Genomic DNA, 14913 nt, shown 5'->3' on the forward strand with positions numbered 1-14913 from the left:
GTCATTATTTTACAAGTTAGTAGAAGTGGACCAAAGTAGTTGTAGGTATTTGGATATTTGCATTTGTTTTCTTCAGGCTCTGCTTCAACACCTTCCTTTCGAAATAAAATAATGGACATTACATTAAAATGGCAAGTCTCAGCTTTTAATACCTTGTTTCCACATAGCTCTGTGTATGTACTGCATATTCCTCAATTAAAAGCCAGGTCTCCACTGGGGGCATGGTCAAGACAAACAAATATAGACCGGCCACAGAATACAGGGAAAAAACAAGGGGTTTTAAACTCCTAGTGTCTGTGATATAATGTACAGCTAGTTAAGCATAATGCTTAACGGTTATCTGTGTGACTGTAGCCTTTCTGTCAGCTGCAACCAGTCTGTCAATTCTCTTTTGACCTCTCTCATCAACACAGAGCTGCTCACTGGATGGTTTTGGTTTTTGTCTACATTCTGAATAAAAACTCCAAAGACTTGTGTGTGAAAATCCAGGAGATCCACAGTTTGAGAAGCAACATAGTGATTTTTCCTCATTCTGTTGTTTGATGTGAACATTAACTGAAGCTCCTGACCTGGATCTGCTGGATTTTATACACTGTACTGCTGCCACATGATTGGCTGACTGAATAATCGCATAAAGTAGCAGGTGAAGAGGTGTTCCAAATGAAGCGCTCGATGAGTGTACAACAGTCAAGACCACATCTCTGGAATGTTGTGCCACTAAAAATGCTCTGTACTAAACTGGATGTAAAAATGGTGCTGATAAGTGATAAGAAAGAATTGTTAAGATATTTTTCAAAAGCTGAGGAAATGTGCCTTACATGCCAGTTGTCTGTAAAGGTTTCCAGGAGTCTCTGGATGACAGGAGCCTCTCCAGGTAGTCTAAAGGCCTCCAAATACAGCCGTAGGGCCTCATCAATACGCAGGCCCTGGAAGGTGAATGTGCTGCAAAAAAGATTCACATTATTAAAACTTTAAGCATTAACAACAGGAGACTGTCCCCTTTTCCACTGCCAGACAAGTGTGTTTTTCTATTGGGACAGAAGTCATTCACAACTGCAAGGAGCGATGTCATCACATGCACTTAAAAGGCACACACACACAGAGACAGTGGAGAGAGAGTGAGCTTTTAGCCCCTGTGTAAAATGGTAAAACTGGTCTGTCACATCTCATCCCAGGATTGGTGCCTCTGTAAAAGTGTTGGAACCTCCGTGTGAGATGCTTCGATCGGTGATTGCATGTTTTTAAAACCTTTTTTGAAGCTGCACTCACTCTTTGATCCCGGTGTGGACCTGAACAGGTGACAAGTCTGTCTACAGTTACTGTGCTCTCAAATATCGTGTATAACCAGAAAAACTATATAGACATAAAGCTTTTTGTTTTGAAATCAGTTATTTTAGCTTTCTTTTCTTGTAGTGCTTGATATTTGCCTTACTATCAACAAGCCTGCTTGCCAGGGTTGATGTGTTGCTTGCACACTAGGCTTTCTAAAAAATATATCTAATCCACTGTTAAAAACACAGTTTTTTTAAACGTTCAATTAATGCGTGGTGTTTTCAAAGTCAATGACTTGAATTGTATTACATAATCAGGATCTCAATATTGATCAAAATAATCTTGATTATGATTTTTGCCATAATTGAGCAGCCCTCACTGGAAACACTCTGTATAGTCTAGGTGAGGGGTGGTGTAAAGCACGAAGAAGAGATTATAGAATCACTATTACCATTGGACATTACACAGACTTTATATGAGGAAACTGGCAGGGCAAAGTTCATTTAATGTCTTTTTCTACTGCTTCAGGCATTTGTGTTCATACATACAGCTCCTTCAGGTAACGTCTAGAAAAGTTCAGGCTTGCAGTGCATATCTGAAAGCAGCTTACTTCACAAAGCTGTCCAGGAGCTCTATGTTTTTGCGATCGCTGATGTACTCGCCAATCATCTTTTTGTCAAGTCGGGGGTTTTCTCTGAGCCACTGGGCCACCTGGTTGTTGTCCATGGGGTTGCTGAGGAGGCCTTTCTCCTGCAAGAATTGGATTCCTTTCTTGGGCTTCTGGTTAAACTGCTCTGTGCCTGTGATCAGCAACTGGATGCATAACAAGAAAAGCAGTTTGATAGTGTAGTAGTAGGTTTTATAACTGACTGTTAATGTGTAATGTTACAGCAAATCTAGGGTAATCAATACCACTCACTTTTTTCTTTGTTCTAATTTCCATCAATTCTTGGCACATGGGTAAACATGATGAGAAACGCTGAGGCTTCTTTGGGCCTCTCTTCTCAACTGGATAAAAGAATGAAAATTTATATCATTTTCAACTTATAGCTTCCAACCAATGAAAAAAACCCAAGTCTCACCAGCATCATTGTCTCCTTGATCCTGTCTACCCAGTTTCATCTTCTCTGCCATCAGATGACCACTGGTCGGTGGACATACCGGTGCGTTCTCAGCTTGTGGAAGACCAGTACTATTGGTACTGCCCAGTCTATTATCTGAAAACAGAAGGAAAATCTGTTATGTTAAAAAACAACTATTAAGGTCAATACTGGCATGAAGCTCAGACACATTTGTGTTGTTAATTAAAATCTTAAAATTTTAAGCATTTTGATTGCTTAAAGAGAAAAAAGCTTGCATTTATCATTAGATAAAAGAAAGAGTCCAAGTACAGGTTTAGCAAGGCGGTGAGAGAAGCTAAACGACTGTACTCTGAGAAACTTCAGCTCCAGTTCTCAGCCAACGACTCTGCTTCTGTCTGGAAAGGGCTCAGACAGATCACTAACTACAAACCTAAACCCCCCCACTCCACTAACGACTTCCATCTGGCCAACGATCTGAATGAGTTCTCCTGCCGCTTTGAAAGACAATGGGACAAGCCTGACACTAACCTCCACATCAGAGCCACATCAGAACCCCCCTCCTCCTCCCCTACCAAAGGAGCGTCTCTCTCTATCCTGGAGAGAGATGTCAACAGGCTTTTTAAGAAGCAGAACCCCCGCAAAGCAGCCGGTCCTGACTCTGTCTCTCCATCATCCCTGAAGCACTGTGCTGATCAGCTGTCTCCAGTGTTCACAGACATCTTCAACACCTCACTGGAGACCTGCCACGTGCCAGCCTGCTTCAAATCCTCCACCATCATCCCTGTCCCCAAAAAACCAAGGCCCACAGGTCTAAATGACTATAGACCCATTGCCCTGACCTCTGTGGTCATAAAATCATTTGAGCGCCTTATCCTGTCCCATCTCAAATCCATCACTGACCCACTCCTGGACCCCCTGCAGTTCGCCTACAGAGCCAACAGGTCTGTAGATAACGCCGTCAACATGACTCTCCACTTCATCCTCCAGCACCTGGACTCCTCAGGGACCTATGCCAGGATCCTGTTTGTGGACTTCAGCTCTGCCTTCAACACCATCATCCTGGCTCTGCTGCAGGACAAGCTATCCCAGCTGAGCGTGCCTGACTCCACCTGCAGGTGGATCACCGACTTCCTGTCTGACAGGAGGCAGCACGTGAAGCTAGGAAAGCACGTGTCTGACTCCCAGACCATCAGCACTGGATCCCCGCAAGGCTGCGTTCTTTCTCCTCTGCTCTTCTCCCTGTACACCAACACCTGCACCTCCAGCCATCAGTCTGTCAAGCTCCTGAAGTTTGCAGACGACACCACTCTCATTGGACTCATCTCTGATGGCGATGAGTCTGCCTACAGGTGGGAGACTGACCGTCTGGTGACCTGGTGCAGGCAGAACAACGTAGAGCTAAACGCTCTGAAGACAGTGGAAATGATAGTGGACTTCAGGAAGAGCCCAGCCCCACCCACCCCCATCTCCCTGTGTGACTCCCCCGTGGCTACCGTGGAGCATTTTCGCTTCTTGGGAACCACCATCACACAGGATCTCAAATGGGAGCTAAACATCAGCTCCCTCATCAAAAAAGCTCAGCAGAGGATGTATTTCCTGAGGCAATTGAAGAAGTTCAACCTGCCAAGGACTATGATGGTGAACTTCTACACCTCCATCATTGAGTCCATCCTCACCTCCTCCATCACCATCTGGTACGCTGCTGCCACGGAGAGGGACAATAACAGACTGCAGCGTATCATCCACTCTGCTGAGAAGGTGATTGGCTGCAATCTTCCATCCCTCCAGGACCTGTACACCTCAAGGACTCTGAGGCGTGCAGGGAAGATTGTAGCTGACTCCTCCCACCCTGGACACAAACTCTTTGTGACACTCCCCTCTGGCAGGAGGCTGCAGTCCTTCAGGACCAAAACCTCTCGCCACAAAAATAGCTTCTTCCCATCTGCTATTAGCCTTATCAACAAGGCTAGAGAGCCCCACTGTTGCTGATCAATTGCACCAATCACCAGAAAAAAATCCTTGTATGTGAAAACATACTTGGCAATAAAACTGATTCTGATTCTGATTCTGATTAGTATTATAAGAAAAAGAACACAATGACAAATTTGAAAAAGACAAAGGAGCAGAAGAATTCTGGAAAAAACAACAGTAACTGCATTTTTAAAATTTTCAAATAAAATAAATAAAAAATAATAAAATAAATAAAAATTTTCAATATAATCAATTGCCCAGTCAGAGTCAGATATGTGTAGGGTTCAGTATACCAGTTGTAGTCTCTGTTCCACTTTTGGTTGAACCTTCTCCCTCTGCCAGCAGTTCTTCTGACTGGTCCTGTTGAGCAATGCTGTTGAGCACTTTGGCCTGGCAGTTGGCTTCAGTGCTGTTGATCACTGTGAGTAGAGCTTCCAGTGACAGGAGGTGGGTGGTGTAGAGCTGCCCTGACACTGGGAATGCGTTCTGTATCAAAAGAAGAAAAAATTTTTCAACAACATTTTGGAATTCATTTGAGGTATAACCATCATCAGAGGTACAAAATAAAAACAAGGCAAATGCCTTTCTATTAAGACAGATTGATATTTTGATGTAATAATTCTATTAATAACAGATTACACCTGAGCTGTCAAGGTTAGCATCATGTTGTACATAGGCTACTCAACTACTCAACCTTGCGCAAGCACTGTATTTTCATGTATATTTTCAGAGTTAAAAAGGCTCTACCTAAGGTCTGGAATAGAGCTATTAGCAAAACAGAGTAACTTGAAAGCACACTTGGGAAAGATGAGTGTGGGGACTAGCGTGATTAGCTATCCAATTAATTTGTTTAAAATATTTCCAGGCCATTCCAGACCAATGAATCAGCACGAGAGGATCAGGACAAGAGAGTTGTAGCTAAAGAAGAGATAGATGTAGCTAAAGAGATAGATGTAGGAGAGGAGAAGGAGGACAGCAGCCTACATGTTCCTATGGAAGAGCCAGCTGGAGCAGAAGCAACAGGTGAGGTTGCAGCAAACAGAGAGATAGAGCTGTGTATGTTGTTCAGTTATTTATTTGTCACAAAGTAGTTGGTAATTGAAATATTTGTCATGGAGCACATCAAACCCCTCCCCCTTTCCTGGGAACTGAAATCAATGCTTTTAGAAATTTTTCAAGACCTGCAGATGACCTCAAGTTTTTAAATCATTGGTGAAGACCCACGTCTTTTTAAAAAGACAGTAGGTGAAGAGGAAAGAAAATATGTTCACCCACCCACAAATTTTGCATTTGTACTACAAAATAGTGGTAGAAGAAATGTAATTATTTAAATTTTCTTTCCTGTGCTACGAGACATTGTTGTTACATTAACAGAAAAGAAACTTTTTAAAATAAATCAAAGAAAGATCATTAAAGTAATCACTTCCTTGTTACCACTTGGCAGTTTTTACCTGAATGCAACTCTGTAAGTATGTGTTACTCCACCTCTTTACCCACAAAACTTTACGACTCACAATGTGACGAGTTCAGTAAATTGATTGTTTCATGATGAACAAAAACAGTTTGAAAAATATGGAAACAAAGCACTTTGATTAAAGTCTGGCTTATCCAACAAGGATTTCCACAATCTTAATACAACAGAGAACTCATGGTGTTTTGAATACCAAGAATTCTAAAATCTTAATCATCAATATGCTTAAAAGTTTTGCCATAGGGGATGCTACCTTGGACAGCAGTTTGGTGAGGTCTTCAAACAGATTGGAGCAGTAAAAGTCACAGTCATAGTTGATATACAGCTCAGTGACAAAGCTGGGGATCCTCCACAGCTGGACCAGAGCCTCCAGAGCCATCTCCTTCATCTCATAGGGCATCTTAATGTTCTCTGATGTGATGATGTCCATCAATTTCTTTAGGTACATCTGCCAGTTCAGCACACAGTTGATTAATTAAAAGGTCTTTTGAATCAATCTTATCATGAACCTGGATTACATATGAGTAACTATGGGACAGTCAACTGATAAATAAATATAATGATTATAATGGTTACCTCGAGCTGAAACTTTAGATGTAGTCTCATGCTTTCAAAAAGTAGGAAACAAACTCGTATGCAGGAAGTGTACAGGTTCATTCGCTCTACACTCAGCAACTACAACACAAACAAAATAATCACAAAATATAGATCAAAATATTTATAGAGAAAATCAGCCCAGCTTTCTCCAAAATACAATTTCTGATTTTGTTCTTGATTCCAGTTCACTCATTTACTGTCATCAAATTTTTGTTCCGACTTAAATTATTATCTAAATTATTAACACTACATATAAGAAAATGACACAATAAACCTTGTTCAGTTTATAGATTTCTTAACACAGAACCTAACCAATGGCAAAGTGCAGAGCTTGTTAGTCCCCCTGGTAAGTAATCAATACCAAATATTTTAGCTTGTAAGTTGCTAACATACACAATATCACACGATATCATGATAAAAATAGGAAAACATTATTTCAAGCACTGTTCAAACACAAAAACAAGAATTTGCACTGGTGATGAATTCAAACAGATATATTTTAAAAGGTATGATATAATGTAATTATTCCCAAATCTTCCTCACACTGTCACTAATTTAGAAAAACCGTCCACCATTATCAATTTGACAACAGACAACACAGGTAAACACACACACACACAAACACACCTACATGGATTCATTTCTACATTCTACTCACTGATTCTACTTTACCTGTAAGAGGTGTCTGCAGAGTTCATCTTTGACCAGTCCTAGCAATGACTGGTAGTTAGCAATGTGTGCTGACTCAAGTGCTGTAGTCAGCAGTTGCAGGCCCATGTGCATCATGGCATCAGTGTTGTGGCGATCATGGGGGTTGGTCAGTGAGATCAGGAAGCGAAAAAGCTCTCTTAGACATGGGAGGCCATATGGGATTAGGGACACTCCTAAAAGGGAGGCATGGGGAGGATGGAGATTAGATCTGATAAGTAAAGTAATGTGTAAAGAAAATACCATTACTGTGCAATGTGGAGCTCTCTAAATCTGCACTGACTCTTGAGCCCAAGGATTATCAGAAGCAAGTGTTTGTTTGTAAGATATGCACAAGAGCAACAAAACAATTTTTGTGTAACCTTTTCATGTTTTCATGTTGGGGAATAGTGGCATGAAGCAACAAAAAAAGACAGAACTGAGGTCAAAAAGTAACAGCACAAGAGAAAGGTTGAGGTTAAAAAAAAACGTCAGCATTCATACCGTCTCTTTGTGTAGATTGTGTGAAACGGACTCCTCGAGGGTTGACATAGTCCATGTCATGGACAGCGGTGCTGTCTGACTGCTCTGTAATGGAGTCTTTTTCCTCCAAAACCTCAGGGATGGACTCCACTGAGGCTGACTGAGCTGGTTCAAGCTGCCTGCCCTCAGACTACACCAAATGGAAACACAATAGACTCAATTTCACGAACTGACCGTGGCAACAGAGGAAAATCTACAAGAGTTATTGATCAAATAAGTATAATGTTTGTGGTGCAAACACAGATTATAGGCACAGAGATTATTGATGCATATATTCCAAATAGTCCCACCTGTGCATCTGGAAAGCTGGGCTCAATCCCCAGGAGCGTAGTAGCAGTGCTAGGGGTGTTTGCATATGAGCTACACTGTTCCAGGTCAGAAAGATCTTCCCTGGAGGTGGCTTTGGAACAGGTGTCAAGGCCACTGTCTGTGGTTGTAGGACTGGAAATGGATGAGCCAACACTGTCTGAAGCTGGTACGGTAGAGTTGGGAAAGCCTTGCTCAATGAACGGGACGCCACCTAACAAAAGAGATGCAGTTACACAATAGTGTAAAATGATGTGCATTTACCCACATGCACAAATGTAAACTATGGCTGCAAGTGTTGACACCATTTCATTTCATACAGTTTTCTTTCAAATTAATTGAAACTGACCAAACTAATTGCAATCTACTATTCTTTACATATTTATCATAAGAAACACACTGCTTTTTATTTTAACATATTAATTTAAATAATACAACAAATGAAAATATTATGGAAAAGATAGTGAGACCCTTAACCTAATATTTTGTAGCCCACCAAAAAACAGAAAACAGGGTCAATATTAGACAATTCTTCACTTTAACAGAAGAGAACAGAAAAAACTGCAGATTTGTTGAGACTTCAACCTCTAGAAAGTCCTGAAAGCAGAGAAGGGGTCACTCATGATTGTTAGTCCATTATTACAAGAATGTCTCTTACCTGCAAGGTTGTTGTTGCTGAGGGTGCTGGGTTGGGTTGACTCCAACTGACCAGAGGGACTTCGGACCATGTGGCGAGGTGGCCTTGGCGAGCGTTTCTGCTTTTTCCATTTGGATGACTCACTCATTCCACCAGCCCGCATCTTCAACTGAAGGAAACAGTGGATCGCTGAGTAAGAAGTGAGCTTACCAGACCTCTGTAGCAGTCTCTTTATCTGCATTTGAGGCTGGTAGTTTGAGGCTACATTAGCCACTCCTAGCATAACATCCTGACACTCCAATCAATGTAGGTGGTTGAGTTGCATTATGGGTAATGTACAAGTCAGGTTTTGACAAGGATGAAGAATGCATTAAATAAAATAGATGATATCTCTACTTACACTGTATAGAGTTTCATCCTTTTTTTAAAATTCAAAAATTCAATTAAACAGCTACACTTACACTTTTAACTTTGTACACCATGCTTTAGCAACACCATAGTTAATTATGGTTATACAAATAAATCAAATAGCTAAAGCAAACATACCCCTGGCCTAATCATCTGATAACTGGAACAAAAAGATTAGATGCACATATACTGTGGATTATAACATAATTTCATAAGAAACCACTTACAGTTTCAGACACTTTTAAATTTGTTTTTTTAACTCATCTAACTTTTCTTTTAAAAAATAAATAAATAAAAAAACTGCTGAAGCATGCTCTATCTTAAAAGCATATGGGTGGCACAATATACAGAAGCCGAGACATACGCATGAGGGTGGAAAACAAAAAGATGACTCAAGTAGAGAAAATGTAATGTGAGCATTCACAGGCACAGACAAGTCATAGTAATATTTAACATGAAAGACTGTCCAGAATCATCTACATCAGCTGCTCTGTTCTTTAATAACAGATGATGATTTCTTAAATGTAGCACATTAAGTTCCTTTTTTGAGCCAAGTTTAGAGACTGAAGAAGTGGGAGGTTAGTGAGGTCTTAAAGAACAGGGGAAGGATTTAAGGGAGAGGTTCTCCAGCCTTAATACTTTAAGTTATCTTCCTTACCTGCACTCGTTTGTTTTTCCACAAGATATTGTAAGCCTCAGAAGAGAAGGAGGGGGGGGGCAGGTGCCCATGATTAGTGATGGGTAACATGTCAGCAGTGGCACTAACACATAATGCACTCCAGCATACATGTTTATGTAAAATGGTAGGGTCTGGGACTCAAACAGTTTACAGGGTTTGGAGACACAGGCACAGCCACTATACGCTCTAACCACTAGAGAACAAGCAGCCAGGTAATGAACAGGCAGAGCAGATGGGTAGACAGACCATGCAAAAAAAAACAACTGTGTCTAGCCCAGTGTTAAGGTCTCACATAGATACAAGATACAATACATAACAGCAATATGATGTTTAAACAAAACAATAAAAGAGGGAAATTTCTCCTGACTACGATAGCCGTAATGCTTCAAGCGGTGCGGCTTTGTAGTTTACCAAAGTCGTACTAAAACATTTTGACAGAGCGCCGTGAGCGCCGTGTACCAAACAAAATCGCTTCGAGGTCAGTAAGCACAACCAGAATTAATCCATATATAAGGCGCTCCGGATTATAAGGCGCACTGTCGTTTTTTGAGAAAATTAAAGGCTTTTAAGTGCGCCTTATAGTCTGGAAAATACGGTACTGTGTGTGTGTGTGTGTGTGTGTGTGTGTGTGTGTGTGTCTGAGAATTGCAAATAAGGGATTTGGTTTTTCTGTGCCCCTTACTGTAATTCAAGCTTTCGCCCAGTGTTCTGTTTTGCTATAGTAACATGTCAGTTTCCAGTTTGTGCAGAATGTGTGTATCAGTGGTTTAGACCGCAGATGCAGTCAGTTTTATGACTGCAAATGTTTTTCTATTGAGACTACAAGAATCGAGAACAGTGTAGGTAAGCACTAGAGGTAGCGCGGAAAATTCCTGCTTGACGCTTGAAGTTTATGAACTGACAGCACAGTGCACCACTGATGTGATGTGATGTTGAGTGCATTCACAGACAATTTTTTAGTGTTTGATGCAGTGTAGTAGTGCTGATTTAGTACAGTTCCCTCAACCTACTCTCATATAATTCTATTTCACTTACTCATTCCGTGTATTTCATTACTTTTCAGATACATTAGAAAAGTGATGTGAACTTCGAAACGGTGTTTATTCAGCTGTAGGATTAAGATTTCTATGATCATGGAGTATTGACATCACTCTAACTTTGGGTGGGGACAGTGGTATCATTATGGTATCATTTGATGCACTTACAGCATTTAGACAGTCATTGCTCAAACAAAAATTCTACCCCTCATTGTTTTTATCTTCATTAGTTACAACAACTAGAATGTGTAATGGTGGAATAATATAAAAACAGCTTTCTATCTTATGGAATGAATTCAGTTATGATTTTAATAACTTTAAAGGCATGGGGAAAACCATTTTTAAATCCCTGAAACAGAACAAAGTTCAATAGGAACTCAATGCACTCTCATGCACTCCCACCAAGAAGCCTTACTAATCCTGCCACTATGATTGTGGGCCAATCATATGGGCAATTTAAGTACCCTCTCTAGGAAATTCGGACTTTTTTTTTTTTTTTTTTTGCTGCTCCGCACAAATAAGATTATCAGTGTACAGGATACAGGATGGGGTCTCTGGGAGGGAAAACAGGCAGACGCACAACGATGGGCAACTCAAACCAAAAACTAAATGTTCCAAAAAGCAAAATGGAACTAAAAGGGTAGGATTAAAATTAGAGAGGATTGCATTGTCAGGAACAGGTGACAGTAGCAGGACAGCCATAAATAGGTTTGTTTATCTAAACTTTGAGTTATTAATTACATTGTTTCATCAATCAAGGTAATTTTGATGTTGTAGAGTAAATAAAGTACCAGTGATTGCAATATGCAGGGATAATGTGATTGCTCTTGGTATTTAGGACATATTCATATTTCTCAGTCGTTAAATGATGCTATTACATCATTAACTGTATTTCACAGCCACAGACAGAATGTTCAGACAGCAACCTAAAAAGCAGCACAATGATAATGAGAAAAAACAACATGTAAAAAATGTAATTAAAAAACACAATAACAGTAAGCAAACATGTTCAACATCTCAGTCGTGTTACCTTCTTCATGTTGGCACCCACGTAACTCTTGGCCTCCTCTTTGAACTGGGGTAGTCTGTAAGAAAAAAAAAGCATGCAATGTGAGAATCATAAAAATCGTAAAAAATATATCCCTAAATTGCAGACTGTGCAGACATCATCCTCATGGATAAAGGAAATTGTGAATTTGTAACAAAATAGCTATTCATTATGTTGCTGATGCCATCAGTAGCTGTTGATTGCTTCTATGTTTTTTCTTCTTTAATTTTATAATCTTTACTTGCTGGTAGAGATGCTGGGTATTAAAAAGGTCCAAATGTGGTCCAAACATTGAACCTCCAAGAAGTGTATTCCATATTAGCAAGAAAAAGGATATCTGAGTGCAACCTCTACAATATTTCAACTGTTAATCCAGTTCTTGTCTTAGTTACTTCTTCCATCCTGATTCTGTTTTATAAATCTCAACCACTGTGAAAAGAGGCAGACGTGCAAAAGTTTCATGCCCATAATTACCCCTAAATGGATGCAGAAAGGCTCCAACATGCGACCGTTACACATGGCTATTTATAGTGACAGCATCACTAATGCATCACATGTACCTGTAAACCAGGAATCGGCAAATACGTTTTTTTTCCTAAGCCAGGAGATGGCAATCCAGAACATAATCAAAGGCTAATTTAAGAAATAGATTGATGAAAATGCAACTGGAATTTGCAACAGACTGTTTTTGTAACTGCTTAGTCAGGTGTTCCACCCTGTATTTAAACTGTGCAGGACAGTCAAAAACAAAAAGAGCCACAGTTGTGTGCCAGCATCTGTCTTTTGGGGTCTTTAGTCACCAACTTGCAATGTGGGCCTCCTTATAAGACATGTATGTGTGGTAGATGCAGAGAATGGTAAACAAGAACTCCAGAAATTACTATCATTTTTTAAATGAACAATTCATATTATCAATAGCCTATTTATGTCATGAAATTCTCTTAAAAAACTCAGTTTAAGTTCCCGCTTTCCATATTGTGAATAACAAACGTTACTCATTTTAATCTTGAGAATGACTGACAGTTCTTTGTTACGCACTAGAGCTTAACATATTCTAATAATCAGCATCAGCTACCAGCCTCCTCACGTACAACATGGTGTAATTGTTTGCGTGCTGTAGGGACACTATTACACTATGTGCAGAGAGGAGTTAGCTAAACATTTAAGCTAGCTAGGTGGAGAAAAACATCACCATCAAAAAGATGAGTAGAGTAAAAGTTATTAGTGTTCACGTTACTGTTCACGCATATGGTACCATCGCCAAAAGTCAGATATGTCTGAATGATTTAGTGAACCACACATTGCTGCTGGCTATTTCAGAGGTCTTTCAAGTGAGCAACACAATCTTTTAAAATTTGATCAGAACTTTTCTGAACGAAAGCTCTCAATTAGCTCAAAACAAAGCATTGCAGCAAAGATTTGTGCAAATTGCTCAAGAGGAAGTGATTCTTTGGGTAACTGTTGCTACCATGATGAAGATGTATTTCAGCAGAGACAGTGCAGCCTGCCCCGATACTGTTTGTGTGTGTCATTCACTCTCACTATGTGGGGGTAGATTCTCTATTTAAATGTGGGACTGTTAGTCTAATATCAAAATAATCTGGCGTGTCAGATATTACTGCTAACAGGCCAGTTTTGGCCCACGGGCTGCAAATCATGATTGCAGTAATATCTCAACCATCAATATTAAACGCCATTAGGATGATCATTGATTAATATATAGAGCTCACATTGAAACAGAGTTTACAAATGGCTTTGTGAGGATCAAATTAAAAGATCATTAACAGGGAAGTAATGGCTCAAAAGTAAATAAAAAGAATGATAAAATTCATCACTCATAAATACTGGAAAATTAAGTTTATAATGTGCCTCTGAGTGACATTTTACAGAACACCGTAAATAAGAACACTATCAATGAAATTGTTTAAAGTTTTGTAGCCACTTAAATAAAATTCATAAACTGAATCATTTATATGTTGGAGCAGTTTGGCTGCTTTCAGCTGTTTTCTTCCACAAAATAAAATGAAAACAGTAAATAATTACCATTTTTATGCAAACAAGTGGCTTTTGTGCCTGAACAAGTGAAAGGTAAATTCATTCGTAATAATACATTTCAGCAATATCACTTTAATGTATTTTCTTAACCAAAAAAAGTTTAAACTAGAAGCCATCTAGCAAGAGGATCATACCAGCCACGATACCTGTCAACATGTTGATGTTCCAACTCGTCATTACCAACCACATTCTTACATCAGCACTCAGTAGTCATTACCAGATTATTACACCAGCACTCAGCACTCAGTAGTCATTACTACATTATTACATCATCACACAGTAGACATCAATAAATTATGACATAAAATTTATTTTGAAGCTGCACTCATTCTTTCATCCCCATGCGCAGAGTAGCCGTGGTGTTTCTGCTTTAACAGCACCATGTGACAGCAGGTGACAGGTCTGTCTACAGTGACTGTGTTCTGAAAGACGTAACAGCAGCAAAGGGCTGAAAACTAGCAGGTTCACCCAGGTATTTTGTTTACATCAATACTGATGGGTTCCGATAAATACCTGCATCTACTGCAGAATCATTTGACCCGGGTGTGAATGCTGATTGAACCCTTTTCCACTGCTCATAAAAGCCTGATGTTAGTGGGTCTTAGCGGGTTTTTCTGACCAGTGTAAAAGGCGCTATAGGGTATTCAGTTCTAATGGGTCAGACAACACCCATCTCTCAAGTACACACCTATAAAATTTTGTGACTGTATTTTGCACATTGTGCTGCCATTATTTTTGACAAAATCTCAAGAACGGATGGACAGACAAACACATACAAATACCTGCCAATGTACTCAAAACTGCCTCTCTGGTTCTCTCTCTCACTTACACACACACACAGACTCACAAAGTGAAATCGATACCACCCACACTGTTAAGAGCCAATATCATTGTCATAAACTCAAAAATTTCAACCTGAGCCACAAATAAACTTTTCCAGCATTTGATGAGAAATGCTGGCTGCTGTTATTGGGGCATTGTACATATATAGTGTGTGTGCACCACTAGGTCTCTGTGGACTCTAAAGCTTAGCTAGAAAACGAGATGTCACCCCCATTCACACACACATACACACAGACAAACAAAAAAGAAGCCAGCAGCCCCCTTCTGACATCAACTC

General features: G+C 39.9%; 1 protein-coding gene across 4 annotated transcripts in view; it reads right to left on the minus strand.

The window, feature by feature from the left end:
* gbf1 (golgi brefeldin A resistant guanine nucleotide exchange factor 1) overlaps window positions 1-14913 on the minus strand; it is a 110323-nt gene that overhangs the window by 34598 nt on the left and 60812 nt on the right. For all 4 annotated transcript variants that reach the window (XM_071481500.1, XM_071481501.1, XM_071481502.1 and 1 more), the window contains 12 exons: window positions 11721-11775; window positions 8588-8735; window positions 7914-8143; window positions 7585-7753; window positions 7066-7277; window positions 6373-6471; window positions 6050-6244; window positions 4619-4811; window positions 2355-2489; window positions 2192-2280; window positions 1883-2085; window positions 819-942 (listed from right to left, as the gene is read on the minus strand). In XM_071481500.1, coding sequence (XP_071337601.1) covers window positions 819-942; window positions 1883-2085; window positions 2192-2280; window positions 2355-2489; window positions 4619-4811; window positions 6050-6244; window positions 6373-6471; window positions 7066-7277; window positions 7585-7753; window positions 7914-8143; window positions 8588-8735; window positions 11721-11775 — 1852 coding nt within the window. The remainder of the gene's footprint in view (window positions 1-818; window positions 943-1882; window positions 2086-2191; window positions 2281-2354; window positions 2490-4618; window positions 4812-6049; window positions 6245-6372; window positions 6472-7065; window positions 7278-7584; window positions 7754-7913; window positions 8144-8587; window positions 8736-11720; window positions 11776-14913) is intronic.

Source organism: Trachinotus anak, unplaced genomic scaffold (assembly GCF_046630095.1).
Source record: "Trachinotus anak isolate AG129_WGS33_773 ecotype Australia unplaced genomic scaffold, CSIRO_AGI_Tana_v1 ptg000007l, whole genome shotgun sequence".
Classification (NCBI taxonomy): Eukaryota; Metazoa; Chordata; class Actinopteri; order Carangiformes; family Carangidae; genus Trachinotus; species Trachinotus anak.